This window comes from Melanotaenia boesemani, chromosome 1 (genome assembly GCF_017639745.1).
Source record: "Melanotaenia boesemani isolate fMelBoe1 chromosome 1, fMelBoe1.pri, whole genome shotgun sequence".
NCBI lineage: Eukaryota > Metazoa > Chordata > Actinopteri > Atheriniformes > Melanotaeniidae > Melanotaenia > Melanotaenia boesemani.
In genome coordinates this window covers 41,826,826-41,846,839 of record NC_055682.1, presented here as the reverse complement: position 1 = coordinate 41,846,839, position 20,014 = coordinate 41,826,826, and the positions used below count along the sequence as shown (strand labels likewise).

General features: G+C 44.7%; 1 protein-coding gene and 2 long non-coding RNA genes across 3 annotated transcripts; 1 reads left to right on the top strand and 2 right to left on the bottom strand.

Annotated features, from left to right (window-relative positions):
- Positions 1–493: 493 nt before the first annotated feature.
- gjd6 (gap junction protein delta 6) lies at positions 494–1,660 on the bottom strand. Its single transcript, XM_042005698.1, has 2 exons — positions 1,332–1,660; positions 494–1,268 (listed from the first exon to the last, which is right to left on the bottom strand). The coding sequence occupies exons 1-2, from the start codon at positions 1,658–1,660 to the stop codon at positions 494–496; spliced, it is 1,104 nt and encodes a 367-aa protein (XP_041861632.1).
- A 6,936-nt stretch (positions 1,661–8,596) lies between these two features.
- On the bottom strand, positions 8,597–10,386 carry LOC121641432. The gene is made up of 2 exons (XR_006010700.1): positions 9,710–10,386; positions 8,597–9,194 (listed from the first exon to the last, which is right to left on the bottom strand). It is a non-coding gene; the product is annotated as an uncharacterized LOC121641432 (long non-coding RNA).
- Positions 10,387–16,938: 6,552 nt separating this feature from the next.
- LOC121641480 lies at positions 16,939–19,279 on the top strand. Its single transcript, XR_006010705.1, has 3 exons — positions 16,939–16,980; positions 18,889–18,893; positions 19,227–19,279. It is a non-coding gene; the product is annotated as an uncharacterized LOC121641480 (long non-coding RNA).
- Positions 19,280–20,014: the final 735 nt, after the last annotated feature.

Sequence of the window (20,014 nt, the reverse complement as noted above, 5' to 3'; positions counted from 1 at the left end):
ATTCTACAGCCCAGTACTACACGTCAGACTGTTTAAAGGGTGAATAATTAGGAAACTACTTTAAGATGAACTACTGGGGATCCTGGTTAACCATGCAGGTCTGGATAGATGTTTCTGTCCGCCTCTTTACCTGAGGTGAACATCCCGGGCGATGTCCAATCAGATTCCAGACGTGGTCGGCGCTGATCAATCTCTTACCCCATTTTATTGATTGTATGTCTTTATTAGATCTAAAGAAATGTGCAGTGGTAGATTTTTCTCTTTTCTGTATAAACAAACGGAGCCACGAGGATCTGAAGCAGAAGGTTTGAGGAAAATAATGAAACATTTTCAGAATTTTATTTTTATAAACACCTCATTGAAACTGTAAACAAAATTATATTATTCATAATATTCAAAATACCACTAGATCCAGACCATATCCAGACTAGATCCAGACCATATCCAGACTAGTTCCAGACCATATCCAGTCTAGATCCAGACCATATCTAGACTAGATCCAGACCTCTGCACTCCTGTGTTTGGACTCTCCAGTCTCCCTCTCCTTCTTTAAAGGTTGCCTCTCCTTATGGGAGTGTTGTCTCTTTGATCTTTCCTGTCTCGTCTCTCTGGCTTCCCCTGGCCCCCTCCCATCACCAAAGTTCACAGCACAGGTCCATTCAGATTGGTGACCCACCACCAGGTCCAGAGAGGGCAGTGAGGTGGTGTTGGTCACTTCCCTAAAGCCAAAAGAAGAAGTCAAAGATGGGCTGTCTGACAAGAAAGTTTTATACCCACCTGTCATACCTGGACAAGCTCTCCAGGACACCCCCTCCGTCAGCCTCACTGCTTGGTGGATCTTTTTCCAGCCCAGGTGGTTTAACTCCAGCAGGTTGAGCAAGATGCAAAAAACCCCAACACAGAACATAAAGAGCAGGAAGATTGTTTTCTCTGTGGGCCTGGAGATGTAACAGTCCACCGGCTGGCTGCAGGGGGACGAGGTACAAAGAAAATGAACAGGCACATGGAAGCCAAACAACTTCCACTGGGCCAGCACAAACCCAACTTCCAGGACAGCCCGTAAACACACATGAAAAATGTAACACTTGGACAGAACTCCTCCAGAAACCACTTGAACTCCTGCGTTACCCTGGTTCAAGGAGACTGTGTTGTTAAGGGCTCTATGGATAGAGACGCCCTCCAGCACATCTGCCAGGCTGTGACCCAGATGTTTATGCGAGTGGATGGAGCAGCTGTCGGAGTCACAGCTACGATCATATACCTCCTGTCTTCCATCTTGTCCTGCTGCTGGATCCCCTTCTCTTGAATTATCCCCCACTCCTTTTCCCAACTTCTGGCGGGTGCCGTGTGGCAGCTTGGACAGGTTATGCCATGTGTAGATGATAAAACAAAGCGATGGAGTTGAGACACTTATGATGTGGAAAACCCAGAAGCGAGGCTGCGAAATGGGTGAGAATGCATCGTAGCACACGGTGGAACATCCTGGCTGCAGCGTGTTGCACACAAACATCTCCTGCTCATCAGTGTACACATCCTCAGTTGCCACAGCAACGATGAGCAGCCGGAAGATGACCATGACGGTGAGCCACAGGCGTCCGATCATGGTGGAATGGTGGTGGACAGCGTCCAGGAGGCGTTTGAGCAGAGTCCACTCCGTCATGGTGGCCTGTGGTTGCAGGAGCAGTCTGGTGTGGACTGATCCACCTCTCCTCCTCTTGAAGTCCTACCAGTCTGGACCTACTGATAACTTCCACCACACTACAAAATGATGGCCACCAACAGCCCCTCTAATTTTTGTTTTTCTTTTCTTGATTTCCTCTGCCTTAACAAAGTCTGTGGTGAGCTTCTCTCCATGAATGTGCACCAACCAAGCTGACTGTCCTGAGTGTAGGAGCTGCTGCCAAAAAGAACCACCCATCTCTCATAGATAAGGAAGCCCACTTGACATGAATCACTTGGCACGCTCACGTCTTTTGTACTGAGGGTCCATTTTAAAACCAGGAGACATCACTGTTCCTTTACTGGAGGAGCTCCTGATAGTGCAGGCTGATAAAGCATTCTTCTCAGATTAGTCCTCTGGAAGCTAATGTGCTCGTCCTTTAATGGAGATGCACTTTAAAAATGATGACCAGTACAGAGGAGCATGGTAGCTCTTGCTACACATTTCTACATTTAGTTCAGGAAACAAGTCAACAAAAGCAGATTTATGTCTGTAAGAAAAAAAAAGTGAGAGCAAGGAAGAGAGAGTGGCCGAACTTATTCTGTTTCAGGCCGAGTTCTGACTGTTCCTCTCAAACCACTTTTCAAGCCTCTTATCTGCGGTTAAAAAAAGGTCTGCTCGGCTCAAATCATTGTGTCACCGAGATAAAACACTCAGTAAGCCCTCTTCCTTCTTCAAACATTAAAGCCCAAATACACACACACACTCGTGTGTGTGTGTGTGTGTATATATATATATATATATATATATATATATAAAACGAAGCAAAGCTCTGTGATTAGCTATCTAGTTGCTAGGTTAATTGTAACGTTATAAATACGTTTGCAAATATTCAGCTAATATTAGACTGACTTAGACTAACAGAGAGTGACACGATGACATGATGCAGAATTTGCAGGTTTGAATGTGTTACAGATATGTCAGTCTGTGCACTTTTAGAGTGACGAGGATGATGTGTCACAAAGTTTGCAGCGGTTGAGCCGAGGCAGGACCGGTGGGTCCAGAGGACGAGCGAGAGGGTACGAGGCTGAAGAACCCGAGCTGCAGCTTCCAGAGCTGAGCACTCAGATAGAGGAGAACAGTATCGATGTGACCGCTTGGCTGCCACACATAGGCCTCTGCTCGATCACGTGTTGAGCATGTGACATAAGTGTCGCGAGCATTGTTTCTGAGCATTGATTCAGCATGTGATAGACCGACGCCTTGTTAAAGTGTCTGCTTACAATGCCCATCTCCTGTGCACTAAAATCAACCAGCAATGGAATTCTGGCAATGTCGCATTTTCCTGGAAGAACTCGGCAAATGACTCGTCACTCCCGAGATCCAGATGCAGGCACAGCTCAGTCACACTTCATGTGGAGAGCATTGAAAATGCTGAACATTAAAAAAGCTAAGAAAATGAGGAAAGTAAAAAATAAATGTGAAGAGGGAAAAACATTAAGTAAATAGTTCTTTTTTTTTTTTTTTTTAACTTGTCCTGTCCAGCATCATAGAAAGCAAAATGATAATCTGTTTGCTGTATCGTGCTGAACAAATTTGCTCTGCCAAGGGGAGGCCTATGGGTAAGGCTCCTCTTGATAATCTGATCCATTTATTTATTTATTTACTTTGAATCACGGAATCTATGTAATCTTGCTGGACCTGACCGGAGGGGACAGAAAAAGATGGAAAATAGCAAAAAGATCAAAAGGGAAAGAAGAAAGAAGACAAAAAGATCACAGACAGAAGGAAACGACCCTTCAATCCACCATCACCAGACAACAAACTGTTACACCTGTACATGAACACACCAGAAAATTTCCTACTACTTTTACAAAAGCAGAAACACACACACAGAAAAAAAAAAACGGGCTGCCAGGCATTAAGAGTTTTTAAATAATAACCAAATCAAAAAGACATAACAGCGACCAGATACTAACACACAGGGAAAAAAAAAAAAAATAAAATAAAAAAATATTATCGCTTAGTATTAAAACCCACTAGACAACTCAGTGACTGTGTCAGCATGCAGAGCATGAGAAACAAGGAGTGATCAGTGATGAAGAGTGGTGAGTGAGATCATGCAAATACGACCACGCCTCCACGGAGGCCAGAGGCAGACCAGGGCCTGGGCCGGGTCCTTAGCAGCAGACCCGGAGCACCAACCCAAGCCACCCCACCACAAAGACGACTCCAGCCCCACCCGAAGGGCGGCAGAGGAGAGCCCCAGCAAAAGCTCCCCACAGTCCCGGGGCACAGGCCCCAGCGGGCCAAGATCAGCAGCCACCGGCCCCGCCAGGGACCGGCCACCCAGGGCAGCCCAAGCGAAGGGCCCAGGGCCCCAGGAGCCCAGAGGCGGCCGCCCCACCCCCCAAAGGCAGAGGGCCCACAACATGCCTAGGAGGACCAGGCCCCCCCACACAGCCACCCGGCGTAGGCCAGCACACACCCCGATGTTCCAGCCGCACACCCCGGGAACCAGGGTGCTATCGGCCCCCTCCCCCCACTCCCCACCTACCTCAATCTTCACCCCACATAACCCCACACTCACACCCTCCCCCGTGCCGCACCCACAATCACTCACCACCACACAGCCACGCCACACACAACCCACCCACCATGCCCCGTGGGGGACACCCCAGGCGGACCAGCGGACAGCGAGCCCCAAGCACCCCCCTTGACCCAACCCCCACAGAGCCAGCAGCCCACCAGCGCAGCCACCCCGGGACCCGGCCCTGGGGCAACCACCCCCCGCCCGCCCCCAGCCACACACAGGGGGAGCAGGGCTGTGAGTGGTCCCCAATACCCTCTCCCTCCCCGCTCCTGACTGTTTATGTAGTGTGTGTTGAGTGCAATTAAAATTGAGGGGCAGTGACTGCAATGAGCCCCGAGCCGGGCCACCTAAGTGGCCCCGCCCGCCATGCACCGCATGCCATGCCCCCCAGGTGTTGTTTGTGTGTTGTGTTTCTTGTGTTTTGGTGTCTCGGTGCAATTAAAACTGAGAGGCCAGTCGCCACGGGGTGCATCCAAGGAGACCACTGAATGGTCTCCTCCGTTCCTCCCCGCATGGCTCCACGCCTCCCAACTCCCCACGTGTGTGTGTGTGAGACAGAGAGAGCGGGAAGTAAGAGGGGTCCGGGGATGTACGTCCAAAGGGAAGCAAACTTCCCTCCGGATGATGAGCCTTTAGTGGCATCAGGCACCCCTGCTCCCTAGGAGGCCCCCCAGGGCAAGACAGGCCAGGAGAGGCCGCCCCCCACGACCGGGCCACCCAGGGACAGCAGCCAGTGAGCCGTCACCCACCCCAGAAAATACCCACCCTCCCACACCCCTAACGGGGAATGAGAGGATGGGGACAGCGGCAGACCCACGGCCCACCACCCCCAGGCCCGCCCAGGTCCACTCCCCACAAGTGCACTTAACCCCGCCCCAACCACACACAGAAACACATGCACACACCTATTTCCTTGCACACTCCCGCTCATTCTAACTCATATATGCCCTCTCAGCCCCACCCAAAAAATATAAACACTCACACAGCATCCAACCCTCCCACTCTCACTCCCCAGACACACCCCCACTCATCCTAACACATGCATACGCACGCACACAAACATACCCCCACATCCACACAAACATCATTCAAAGTATAGACACACACAACATACAAGCATCCCTGTCTCACACCCCAGCAACTCCCCCTATAATCCCCTGAATCCCACTCAGCCCTCCTTCAAACCCCCACACCACCCCTGCCCCCGGGCCATACCCTGGGTCCCAGGGTGTCAACCAGACACCAGAGCATGCACCAACCCACAGCACGGCAGCACATCCGGGCAGGCCCAGACCCCCGGCACACACGGACCCCACCACCCCGGAGGGAGGAGGACCACCCCCGGGCACCAGAGCCCAGAACCCCCGCCCAGCCCGCCCCGGAATAGCCCGGCCACCAGGCCCAGGACCGACGCCCACTAACCCAGGCACCACCAGTGGCCTCACCCCCCGCCACGAGGCGACTCCAACCGCTGGCCCCCACAGCCCCCGACGGGGCCAGATCCAGAGCCACCCCCACCGCAGAGCAGCCCGGTCCCGCACCACGGGCAACCACAAAGAACCCGCAACCACCAGTCACTCCCGGCCATTTCTCAAACCCCCATAGCAACGAGGTCACAGTCCTCCACCTACACTAAGTGATGGAACTAAGCACAGGGGACCAGAGGGAATGAGATTCAGCCAAATATTTCTTTGAGGAGGCAGACATTGTCTCACTACTGATGTGGTCAACTAAGAGATTCATAAACTGCTGAATACACAGATTAATTTTGTTTTTCCAGTTAACAAGGATAGTTTTCTTTGCAATGCATAATGCTGTGCGTATCATGTGTGCAGAGTTAATTGCCATATTAATGTCACCCAAGTCACCTAGTAGACATAGTGCGGGGATTGTAGGAATATTACATTTAAACCATGTTGACATGTCCACACATACCTGAAGCCAGAACCTGCGGACAGGTGTGCAGGACCACAAGGCATGGAGGTAGTTATCTGGTGTGTTTTCATTGCAGTGTGTGCAGATGTTTGATTGTGACAGACCCATCCTGAACATCCTTTGTCCTGTATAATGAGTTCTATGCAGAACTTTGAATTGTATTAGTTGCATATTTGAATTTTTAGTCATTTTAAAGGTGTTTAAACATATTTGTGACCATTTATCTTTATTAAAGTTACTGGATAAGTCACCCTCCCATTTTGAAGTTGGAAGACAGATTGAGTCTTCTAGTTTGGATAATAGTTTATATGTTTTTGATAATAGCTTTGGGGCATTGAGATTCATGAATTCTGCCACCCTAATAGGTAGCTGTAAGTTTAATTGATTAATGGTATATTTTTTACATATAATAGATTTAAGCTGGTGATGTTCTAAAAATGTTTTGCTACTGATTCCATATTGTGAAGTGAGAATATTAAATGATAAGAAGTTTCCATTTTCTATTATATGTTCTAACTGTTTTATTCCTTTATTTTTCCATTGAGTAAAATTGATAAGCTTTTTGTTTTGCAGGATGTCAGGGTTGTTCCAGAGGGGTGTAAACTTACATGGAAAAAGTGAGGATTTGGTTATTTTTAGAAAATCCCACCAAGCCACTAAAGAGGAACTGATATTGATGCTTTTAAAACACTTATGTGTTTTGATGGTTGAGCTGATGAATGGCAGGTCAGAGATAAACACATCCTCACACAATGCTTGCTCTACATCTAACCATGTTTCATCCAGACTGCTAGGTTTAAGCCATTTGGAGATATACTGCAGCTTGTTAGCTAAGAAAAAGTGATTAAAGAGCAACTGGCAGGTTAAGAGCATGATTAATGGTCTGGATTATGCATATTTTATAGTTAATATCTATTTAGTTTTTGTTGAAGTCCGTGAATAAGAAAATAAAGAAATCGGTTATGGACTATTAAAAACTGCTCAAATGACTGTAAAAATCTGTTTTGCCGGAAGTGACGTCACGTAAGGGACTCTGTTATGTACGTTATTGCTAACACAACAGTTATGGCTAACACAACGGAACGGAATGGGCGTGAGATTATGGAGGAAGAAGAAGATAATTTTATTTTTAGAAGTGAAGGACCGGATCCATACAGTTTTGAACCTGAAGCTACAAACAGAGTCACTGACAACCAGCAAAGGAGATCGTTGACGGGAAACAGGCAGCAGATTCAGTCATGGGCAGCTGAAAACATCTGGAGGATTAATCAAACAGCATGGTAAGTGATACAAATGTTTCGTAAATTTTCTTCCACATTAGCCTTCTGAATTGGGCAAGTAATACCTGGTTATGCTGCAGACCAGTGAAAAAATACAGTGTTTGCAATAGCAAATAGATTTTAAAGCCTTTTACTTACTGCAGCCGATAGGAAGACATCCCTGTCCTGCCCCGCCCTGACAGGTTTGTTTTAAAAATCACGTTTCGCCACAAAAAAAAACAACTTCAAGCTGCTACTATGTCACTAGCGATTCGTGACAAAACATTGGTTAAATAAAATAGTTCTGTGGCAGATAATGCCTATAAAAGCTGTGCAATGGCTACCCCGTTCACACAGTTGTAGACAGAAAAGCGCTGTTCTAATCAAATCATCTGATGATACGTAGGCTAGTGCCCAAAGTAGCCTCGCTAAGGCTCCATCATCTAATCCACGTCGGGTAGCCTAATTAACAGCGCAAAACAGTCATTTTAGACTATAAACAACTTTCTGAATTGTGTTGATTGATCAAGGAATACCAGAGTTATAATCTTTTTTCTGAAGTTGGTCAGACTGGATGTGCGTGTAGTGCGCAAAAAAAGCCCACACTGTTCTAAACTCATAAATACCTCATAGAATGTACGTGCTGTAATGTCTTAGTTTTACCAGCACTCTCTAAACTTAGAAGCAGACTATTTCAATGCGGTATTTAAATACGCTTAAAAAAAAAAAATAAATAAAACTGGAAGAAAATTTGTTGCGCCAGGATGCTGGTTCCATGACGAAGGATGGATCTGCGCACTGGCTGAGCAGATCCATCGCTTGTTTTTTTTTTTGTTTTGTTTTTTCGCTAAACTTACCTTTTTTTCTAATCCAACACTTGGTCTCAGCTTTTTCAGGATGTGTATAATTTTGCACTTTTTTCCCAATGATAAATAAAGCCTGATTCTGAGGTTTAAAGATATTGTTAAAACAGAAAAACTATTTTTAAAACTGGATTGTAAACCCTTCTGAATAATGGTCATTCCACATATGATGCCATGTGCACTGCAGTCTTAACACTTTATCCCCCAAACAACAGAGCCCACAACTCTCACCCACAATTGGTAATCCCTCTTCCCCCTATATTCAGCAAGGCCAGTGACAACAGAAAAAAGGGCATCTCAGCTTTATGTATTACATGAAATGTTTCAGCATGTTATAAGCAGCTATGACTACGGATGAAATATAAACATTTAATTTTTAAAGCCTGTATGTAAAAGTAAAAAAAATAAAAATCTTTACATGGTTGAACATATATTTACAACACTGTATCTACATTTAACAACAGAAATTCTTTAACAGCATGTTATCTAATTACAGGTGTTTATGTGGACACTGTCAGCCCATGAGCAGTGCGGAGGAGAGCATATGCTGCAGGGAGATTCCTGCAATTTGGAGCCTCGTCGAAGACCTCCATCCACAACCCGAAGGCATTACTTGTGTGGGACAGCATCCTGGGTTCTCTGCATGCTGTTTGAACCCCTGGGTGCTTCAGGTGGCCTACAGCGCTTTCAAGCAGGAACATGGTCCACTTGATCTGACCCAAAATGAACAGTTCAGGTATACTGCCTACAGGCAGATGGTACGCTGGGCACATGGAGTGCTTGGACGACATGTGAGGAAACCTCTTCCAGCATGTGTTGTCTCAGCAATCCGGTTAGCTTTCCCTGATGAACATGGTGTCTACCAAGGTTTCAGATGGCCTGACCTGTAACACATACAAGACATGTCTTCCTATTCTGTAAATTGTAATAATAAATAAAATATTTTGCTTCCATCTCAATGTCATCTTTCTGTTATGATCATCTTCCTGGATTTATTTAATAAGTTCTAATTATTAGAAGCAAAACATCTTATTTAAACTTGTTGCTAGAAGTAAATAAAGCTCAATTAATTTACACAGTCATACAGGAATTACAAAGAGAGAATAGAGATAGAAAATACACTCTGAAATACACAGGCACATATTAGATGGTCCAGAATCTTATGGATTATATAATTCTGCGGGAAAATAGATGGCCATTATTTGAAGAAAATGTGCGCGATGCCTTCAATTATTTACCATATGATGGCTCCTTCTTTACTGGACGCACAGTGAATCCACCTTTGCAAACGGGATTAAATATGTTGAAACTGTCCTCAATAATAAGTAGTAAAAAGGGGACAGTTCCGTTTTATAAGAAAAGGTTATAAACAGGTTAAAAAACAGAGAGAAAAACTTACTCTGCTCGTCTCCCGTTTCCGATGGGCGGCCCGCGGCTTCCCCGGTGAAGGCAGACGTGATGGGGCACCTGCTGCTGCTAGCATGCTAGCCGTAGCATGAACAGTGGGAACTGCATCAGACCTTAAACGCACTGACCTCATGGTCTTGTACCCCATCTTAAACGCAGTTAGGTCACTAGGCATATAGTCCGTTTCCACAAAGTGTGCGCTGCAAATGACGGAGTTTTTGGGATGAACGGACTTGAAAGTGAAGTCTTGGCGCCTAGCCTGGACAAACCTGACCCAGGAGCGAAAGGTGGGGCTCTTCTTGTTAGGGAAACTGTGGACACGATGTCCAGAGAGACTTGAATTTGTGCAGGATGCACAAACACAAGTATTCACCATGGTGATGTTCCAGAAATCTTTAGTTTTACTATTAGAAGTCTGGAGTAAAAAACACAGCCGATGCCTACGATAAACTGAGCTGATAGCCGCTGGCGTATGGGCTCGTTTACCTTACATGACGTCACGTATCACGTGACAGGAAAAGTTATGTTTTTTAAAGCACTGGATCGCAGACGAGCTGAATTAAGTGCAATTACAAAAAATGAAATTTTAAGAAGCTTTTATTTATGCCACAGTGTCTCTCGGACTTTTTCAAAACGTCATATTGTGGAAAATTCAACCTGAAAGATGCTCTTTAAAGTTGGGTAGCTCCAATCCGCCTCTATCTTTAGTCTGTTGTAAAGTTTTTAGACTGATGTGTGATGGCTTATTTTTCCATAAAAATTTAGATATATGTGAGTCCAGTGACTTAAACCAGCTAGAGAATGGTTTAGTGGGTATCATTGAAAACAGGTAGTTTACCTTAGATAGAACCATCATTTTAACTGTGGCAACCCTCCCCATGAGTGATATGGGTAAGCACCTCCACCGTGAGAGATCAACCTCTATTGCTTTAAGTAGCTGGACATAGTAACATAGTAAATATATATATATATATATATATATATATATATATATATATATATTATAACATAAAAAAACTCTGAGTAAATAATCTATGTACATAAACTGTGCTATAAACTGTTGTGGCACATTCAACAACGATCAGCTGTGCAAAGAAAAAAAAAATTCATGAGGTAGACGATAACACACATTTGCAATATCTTTTATAAATAATAAGAGACATAAAACAGTAAACAATTTTACTACAACTGTATAGAATCACTAACACCATCACTGTCCCCGTTACACAAGCACCCTTCCCTCATACATTCCCACTGTGAGTGGACTAGTGTCATTACAGATTGGTTTACTTAAGTGACACCACAATTCTGTTACCTTGACAAATCTTACCTAATAACCCCTTTTTACCATTTATATGAACAACAGAAAATAAATATTCACTCATGGTAGAAAACACATCCTTTATTGAACAATTATGAATAGATGAGACAGGGATGCGCAACGTGCAGTTAGGAAGTCATGTCATTCATGTCTTTCTGATGCATCAGACGCCCACAGCCAGCAGATGGAGCTCTTTGACCTGGTTAAATATTCAGAACAGCAAGTCATTTTCAAACATTTGGATTAAAGTTGACTCGATGATTCATGAGGCCTCGGTTTCAGCATCCCTACTTGGAGGTGATGGATGGGAAGCTCAGTGGATGACATACAAAGCAGCAGCTGGACACTCACATAAAAACATGTTTCTTTTTTTCTTGTTTGTTTGGTGTTTGTGTGTGTTTATATTTATCTTTTTTTTAAATAACGAGATAATGTTTTGTCTTTAGTTTAATTCAGGGCTCTGATCAAAGCTAACTGCTGGCTAACGGATAACTGCTAACTATTGATACATTTGAGCTGACGTCACAGACACGTTCCACTGCGTTCGAATGCTTGCCGCCGCCATATTGAGTACCTGCGCTGAGTACCTGAACCACACAGGTAGTCGGAGATGCCGTCAAAATGCTGTGCAGTGACAAAAAGAAAGGAGACCGAGATATAGCTTTTTATCGATTACCAAAGGAAGAAGAACGTCGTCAGAGATGGCTTTCAGCGATCAGGAGGGTTAACTGGACGCCGACTGCAAGTAGCCGTCTGTGCAGTGTACATTTCATATCAGGTGAGTTTCAATGCAAGCTAGGAGAGCTAGCTTTAGCTAGCGGGGTTTGATGAACAAACTTTTTAGAGAAGTAAGTGATTAGATTAAATCCGATTAGACCCTTAAATGCATTTGATTAGCATTTCATATGAAGATCTTTCAACAGAGATAGCAGTTGTTAGCTTAGCTTACATATCGGTCTACAGCAACAAACGTTAGCTTACACCACAACAAGCTAAGCTGCCAAAGGACGCTCCTCTGCAGTCTGTGCTGTCTTAATAATAAATGACGATTGGTAAAACAGCAGCGGATATTTTAATCGTTTCCCTGTTGTTTTATTTATGGCCACTTCTGTGCACTAGCAGCATTTACAGTTTTCAGTTTCTGTTAACTTCAGGTGGAAGGTCAATGTTGATAGTTTATTGTGCTTAGATCAACTTAAGATATTTCATTCATCTGGTTACTTGGTTGTAGCTGCCTGGAAAACAGGTTGAGTAATATTAACTGAAACCTTTGTGTCTCATCAGGTGCAGAAAGCCAGAACCCACTAAGTCCAGACTATGTGCCAACAATATTTCCTCATCTAAGTTCTCCCAACAAGCAGAAGAGGATTCATCAAATGGTTTGAAAGAACTCAGGCCCTGAAAAGAAAAAGGGCAGTGAGCAGAGCTGACAGAGGAGGGACAGGAAAAGCAGGAGAGGACAGACAGGAGGAGGACAGACAGGAGGAGGACAACAGCGACCAGCAGGACCTTAATGCAGCCACCCTTAAGAGCCAGGCTGAACTTGCAACAGCTGTAGATTTGAAAGATTATTGTGGCCACATTTTGATCTACTAATTATTAAATTAATAATTATAATAAATTAATAAACTAGATTTTAGTAAAAACAGTTCTTTTTGCATTTCTATTGAGATATGACAAACCCTGTGGTCCTAAACATTTGCTGTTGTTAGACTGTTGTAAGAAAAGTGCCAACAAAAGCCCAATAAAGCCCGCTTTATCAGCATGTCAGCTGACAGTGCCGACACTGAGCCAAAATCCGGCCAACAGCGTTTACCGGCTGATGTCCGTACCCTTACTGTCGGGCCACACACTGTATTACATATGTCCGACTCATTGTGTCCAATGGAGCTGTGACAGAAAGCTAGCAGGAGTTTTTGGGGGAGATAGTTTTTCTTGAGCAGGAAAAACAGCCTCTGTTCTGCCTTTCTCAATAGCTCTCTGGTGTTGGTGCACCAGGACAGGTCATCCTCAAACTCAGCTCCTAGAAACCTGAACCCTGAGACCCTCTCCATGCAGGGGCACAGTTGCATGTGTAGAGGATGTAAAGGAGTGGGCTAAGCATGCAGCCCTGTTGCGAGCTGGTGTTGATGGTAAGATCCCTTGAGGTACATAAACCCAGCCTGACTCTTTGAGAATAACCTGACAGGAAGTCCAGGATCCAGCTGCAGGTGAGTGATTGGAGCCCCTGATCTGCCAGTTTGCATACCAGTTGTTGTGGATGGTGGCCATGGCGTAGATAATAATATAATATGACTTTGCAGCAGTTTCTCAAAGCACTTCATGATAACAGGAGTAAGTGCCTCTGGGCGGAAATCATTCAGAGTGTCTGTGGTGGGTTTTTTGGCAGTGGGATAATGGTCGAGGACTTCAGTCAGGATGGGAAAGATGCCTGGGACAGGGACTGGTTGAAAATCTTGGTAAAGACTCCTGCCAATTGATCAGCACATACTTTCAGCACACGTCCAGCACCGTCGTCGGGTCCTGCAGCTTTCCCTTCATCAACACCCATCATCACTAATGCAAATGGTACAGTTCGTATCTTTGGTTTTATAAAAAATTTATGGGGTAGACAGTTCATTATACTGTTTTGAATACCAGCTTTATGAGTTTGTGGGCTGGAGTAAAAATATTTAAACATATGAAGTTTATAGCTGCTAAAATGTTAGTTGATCATACTTCATATTATCCAGTTAATTTTCAAAAGCAATGACTAAATACAACCGTGATGATGTCATTGAACTTCATAGTTAAAGTGAATTATCATACTTCAAACAGTGGAAGAGTTTTTTTTTTTTATTGTCTGTGTTGTGGTAATGAATTGATACTACATGTTGTAGTATATTAATGTTTGTACAAAAAAGTCAAAGTGTGTGATCTTGGGAAGTCCTGAATTAAGTTTTCATAGATAAAATTGAAATATGTAGTGTGATCTCAAACTCTGTATAATTTACCACAATATGGGTGTAAAATAATCAGTTTTATGAATTAGTAACTAAGTAAGAAGAAAAATACATATACTCTTAAAACAGGATTAATAATCTTACACACTCTCAAAATAAGATCAAATAGACTTGTTTACTACTTACAATATCACAACTGAAAAAAAAGATTGCAGTGGAAAATAGTTCAAGCCCATCAAATTAATCACATTTGCCAAACATTTAGTAAAATGATAATGATAATTGGCATTAGATCAGGATGAAATGAGAAATGGAAAAAGACTAAATTACATTCTGTATTACTAGTATTACACAGAAGTGACTAAAATGAATAAATAGTAATATTACATCTTTTTAAAAGATATATATTTTAAGTGTATAGACATTGTAAATCTGTCCACCAGGGCTGATAAAAACATAAAATGTTTCAATTAAGCCATTAGACTTCAGATCCACCAGCAAAAAAAAAACAAGTTTCCAATCTAAATTCTATTGCCCAACGTAATATAGACATCCTATTTCAGAAATTCACAAGAGGCTCACAGCAAAGCTCAGATATCACACAAATAAAGTGCTCTCCGGAAAGCTGAGAGCAGATTGCATGCGGTTTGATTTACCGTAAAGGTGGGTGACTATTTTTACTTCCAAAACCATATTATCTCTCTACACTGGTACAAAATAGCACTTAAAATGTGTTTGATCAAACTGTCGAAGTCTCACTGTGAGACAAATATGTTTGCCTATGTATATGTACACACACACACACACACACACACACACACACACACACACACACACACACCAATCTCTCGGTCCCACCTTTAACCATACCCCAGTGTCTCCCCCTACGATCACCCAAGCCTCACTTAGTCTGTCTTCATACCCTTGCACCCCTCTTGCCTCTGTGCCATACCCGGAATCCTGGGGCGGCAATCAGACACCAGGGCATGCATCAGCCCACCCTATGGCAGCATACCTGGGTAGGCCCAGAACCCTAACTGACTAACCGACCCCTCCGCCCTCAAGAGAGAGGGCCACCCCCGAACACCTGAGCCCAGACCCCCACCCAGCCCACCCCAAAACAGTCTGGCCACCCGGCCAAGGGCCAACGTCCACCGACCCAGGCCCCACCAGTTCCCACCAAGCCATTAAAAAGGAACTGAAGTTGATGTTTTTAAAACACTTATGTGTTTTAATGGCTGAGCTGATGAATGGCAGGTCAGAGATAACCAGATCCTCACACAATGCTTGCTCTACATCTAACCATAGTTCATCTAGACCGTTAGGTTTAAGCCATTTGGAGATATATGGCAGCTTGTTAGCTAAGAAATAGTGATTAAAGTTGGGTAGGTCCAATCCAAAACTGTCATGATACGTGATGGCCTGTTTTTCCATAGAAATTTAAATATATGTGAGTCCAATGACTTAAACCAGCTGGAGGATGGTTTAGTGGGTATCATTGAAAACAGGTAGTTTACATTAGATAGACCATCATTTTAACTGTGGCAACCCTCCCCATGAGTAATATGGGTAAGCGCCTCCACCGTGAGGGATCATCCTCTATTGCTTTAAGTAGCTGGACATAATTTAGCTTTGTTAGTTCTGATAACCTGGGGGAAATGTTTATGCCTAGATATCTAATGTTTCCAAACTGTATTGTAGTATTGGGTGCGTTTTGTAGGCCACAGTTAATGGGCATAATAATAGTCTTAGACCAGTTAATAGAGTAGTCAAATACTGATGAGAATGTGTTAATAAGTGTGATTGTCTGGGGGAGAGATGTCGGTGAGTTCTGGAGGAAAGTAATACATCATGAGCATAGACACTCATCTTATGTTCTATATTTTTGGCATGGATTCCTTTAATCTCTTTATTTTGTCTTATGGCAGCAGCTAGGGGTTCAACAAAAATAGCAAAGAGTGATGGAGAGAGTGGGCAGCCCTGTCTGGTGCCTCTCTGCAAACAGAAGCTTGGAGAAGTTTGATCATTGGTCTTCACACATGCATTTGGGTTGTTATATAATATTTTCATCCAGTCTATAAAAGATGACCCAAACCCAAATTTGTTTAACGCTGCAAACAAAAATTTCCAGTTTACTCAGTCAAATGCTTTTTCTGCGTCTAAAGAAATGACTGTGGATTCCAGATTATGTAGAGTAGAATAATCTATGATTCTAATTAATCTACGCATATTAGTAGAGGAATGTCTACCTTTAATAAAGCTTGTTTGGTCAGGATGTATTATTAGAGGTGTGGTTATGTATTGGAAATGTATTTTGTTTCGTTTCGTTTATTTCAAAGGGACAATGCATATTCATGAACATATAAATGTAAATATGCCAGAATTAGCCCGAAGGCTATACTTACATCTGTAGTCCCTGGCAGGTCAAAGAGATAAAAACATCATATGACATTACAACTTTGCACAATATACAGACTAAGATCAAATTAATAGTGACAATTCATAAGACATGGGAAAAACAACACAATAAGACACAATCATGACATACAACAGTAACATTTACATAAGAGCACAACATCAATTCTCACAAATCTGGTTCCCCTTGAGCCATCATTTCAAATTAATTTAAAAAATATTGAAAGTGGTAGAGACTCTTATTGCAGCTGGGATATTATTCCAGATTTCTGAACCCTTGACTGATAACACCTGCTGGCTGAAAGTAGTGCGTCTATAGGGTATTACACAATCACCTCTGGTAGAGGCTCTTGTTACCCTACCACTAGTACTGGTTTTGACCATAATGAACTCACCCAAGGGTGGTGGAGTGAGTCCATTTAAGACCTTATAAACTGAGCAGGCTTGTTGAAAATTTCTAAAATTTGCAAAACTTAAAATACTATATTTCTGTAGTATGGGACAATGATGGACAGATAACAATTTTCTATAACTTTTAAAGCTTTTTTAAAAAGTGATTCAATTGCCTTTAAGGTTGTCGTACTTGTCAATGACCAGTTAGTAATGCAGTATTCTGATCCGATGCCGGGCAGGTACCCTTGGGATTACAATGTGTCCGTTGGGTCTAAGGAAAGGGGTAGGGGGTAGGGGGAAGGGGGGTGGCGGGAGTCCTGGTGGGCAGTGGGGATGGAGTCTGCTCTCCTTCTCGCTCTCTCCCCTCCCGCCGGGGGCTCCTTCAGGGAGGATGGGGGCGCTGTGCCTTGCACCCGACCAGGATGCGTGTGTGCGGCCTGGGGCTCTCTGGTCCCCTGGTGTGGTGGCGTGGGCTGCCGGGGGTGGGTGGGCGTCCGGGGCGCTCATGCGCTGGGCTCTTGGCGGGGCCGGGCCTTTGCCCCTCTTCCCTCGGGTGGTCTTGGGGGGGCGGGGGTGCCTACAGCGGCCAGCTGGGGAGTTGGCTGCCTGGGACGGGGATCTCTCTCCCAAGTGTGCCCCTCCTCGGGCCCGGCTGGGACGGGGATCTCTCTCCCAGTTGTGCCCCTCCCTGAGCCCCTCTCCTCCCCCGCCACCCCACATCACACACACTACACATAGGGCACTGTGGGGCAGGTGGAGGCGGTGGGTTTGGCTGAGGGGTCCCCATTGAGGGATCCCCCGGTGGACCCCTGTGACTGCCCGCCCCACTAGATTTTAATCACAACCTAGACATCAATATACATTTAGGGCCGCGGGGGGATGGGCACATGGGCTGTGGGTGGGCGGAAAGGAGCCACCGAGGTGGCCCTTCCTCCATCCCCTCCCTTTGTGACCTCTCTCCCCCCGATTTTATTTACATGTTAGACACTACCACATTTAACAGTACTGCACTACACACATAACACACACTCACACACACTGAGGGAGTCCTGAGGGGGTCCTGCTGCCTGGCAGCAGTGGGACCCATCACCATCTCATGGCTCCTTCCAGTTTTTAATTGCATTATAAATAGCCCATACTCATGCACACACAACTCAGGCTGGGAGGCAGGTGGGCCGGGGTCTTCCTACGCCCTCGTGTCCCGGGATGCACTCGGGGCTACGGGGGGTGGAGGTTCGGTGCCTGCCTGGAGTCCTGTGTGGGGTGCTGCTGGGCGCCATCTGCCCTGGGGGCTGCCCTCGGTGCCGCATCGGGGGGCTGGTGAGACCCCAGGGAGAATGTATGTGGTTGTGTGGGTGTGTGTATGTGGAGAGGGTCGGGTCTGGGGCCCACCAGGCCCTAGACTCCCTGGGCTGCCCCTGGTGGGGGCGGGGGGGGGTGAATGGGTAAGGGTTGGGTTTTTTTTTTTTTGGGGGGGGGGGACATGTTCTTGTCCCTGGGGTGCCTAGCCTTGGTGTTGGGTTGGCGTGGCCCACGGTGGTTTTGCCTGGGGCGGTCGGGCCCCGTCGGGTTCCTGGGTGGGGCTTTGCTGGGGGGAAAGGGTGGCCCTTGGGCCTGTGGGGCGCCTGCCCTCCGTGCGGCCCGCGCCGCAGCGCCCGGTGCCCGCTGGGCCTGCTCGCCATCGCCCTGGGCTGCCCGGTGCCCCTGCCCCGTCGCGCCGGGGGTTCCGGTCTGGGGACCCCTCTGCTCTGGTCCGGGTGGGCCGCTGCTCTGTCTGCTTTGGCTGTCCCGGGCTTGGTGCTCTGTGGATCTGCTTGGCCTTTGGGGCCTCGGGCTCCCCCCGTCCCCCGCTGATGCTTCGGGGTGCGGAGTGATCGCGGCCCCCTTGCGGGTACACATTTCCTCCCTGTTGCATGGCCACACATGCATATTAACACGTGCATGCTCACAAACGTGCTCGTCTCTCCATCCGCTTCTCACTAGATGTAGCTGATGTTTGTGTGTTGGTACGTTCATCTGCAGGTACGTTTGATGACTATTGTAATTTTTTATATTATCATCATTCTATCTTTCTTTCGGTATCATGTAGTACTGTGGTAGTTTATGTTGTTGTTTTTTTCTTTTGTGATATGTTCTGGGCAGCATAGACAACTGTTATTTCCACATTTTAATCCTGTCCTTTTCTCCCTTTTTTTTTTTTTTTTTTTTTTCTCTCTCTCTCTCTTCCTCTATCTCCCTGTCAGGTTCGGCACTGACATATAAGACTAAAGAAAATGAGATTACAATAAAAATAATAAAAATATCAAGGGCAGCCATGTATATAACATGTCTCCCTTGGTAGAGCAAATCTGTCAAGCAAAATATGGCACACAGACCACCGTTCTGTATGTTAGGATGCTGGACAGGACAGGGTTAAAAAAAAAAAAAAAAAAAGAAAGTAATGCAGTATTCAATGTGAGAAAAAATCATGCTGTGCAGAAATATTTTAGCTGCATTGTCTGGCAAAGATGATCGAATTTGCCTAAAATTGTGAATATTAAAATTAACAATTTTTGATATCTGTCTTACATGTTTTTCAAAAGATAAAGTAGAATCCAAGATAACTCCAAGATAGGTAAATTCACATACAAACTAGAGCTCTTCTCCTTTCAGCAACACATTTAAAGAACCTTTGATGGTAGACATTTGGAAAATAGCATGCAGACAGTTTTTTTGGAATTTAGTAGGAGACTTGATTTTGTCAGCCACTTATCTACAGAGGTAATTGCTGATGTTAACTTCCCTGAGGCTTCTAAAACAGATTTTGCTTTAGTTAAGATAACAGCATCATCAGCATATAAGACAATATTAAGATTGCTACAAACATTTGGCAAATCATTAATATATAATGAAAATAAAATAGGTCCGAGTATGGAGCCTTGTGGTACTCCAACCTGACAATCAAGATAAGGGAATTTGATACCGCTGACAGACACACAATGGGTTCGGTTTGACAAGTAAGATTTTATCCAGAGGATAGCCTGTTTAGAGAAATTGAATTTTATTAATCTAGATAATAATGTTTTGTGGTCAGCCGGATCAAAAGCCCTTTTCAAATCAAGAAAAACTGCATCAACAATAGGATAAGGATCTAAAGAAAATTTAATTTTTTCAAGAAAAACATTTATTGCCGTTTCAGTTGAATAGTTTGCACGAAAACCAAACTGCATAGCATGCAAAGTGGTGA

Bases quoted from the DNA above. Each gene is read 5' to 3' on its own strand.
- gjd6 (XM_042005698.1), bottom strand. From the start codon at position 1,660: ATGACGGAGTGGACTCTGCTCAAACGCCTCCTGGACGCTGTCCACCAC. The intron at 1,269-1,331 runs GTTGGGAAAAGG...ACAAGATGGAAG, and splicing joins CCACACGGCACCCGCCAGAA to ACAGGAGGTATATGATCGTA.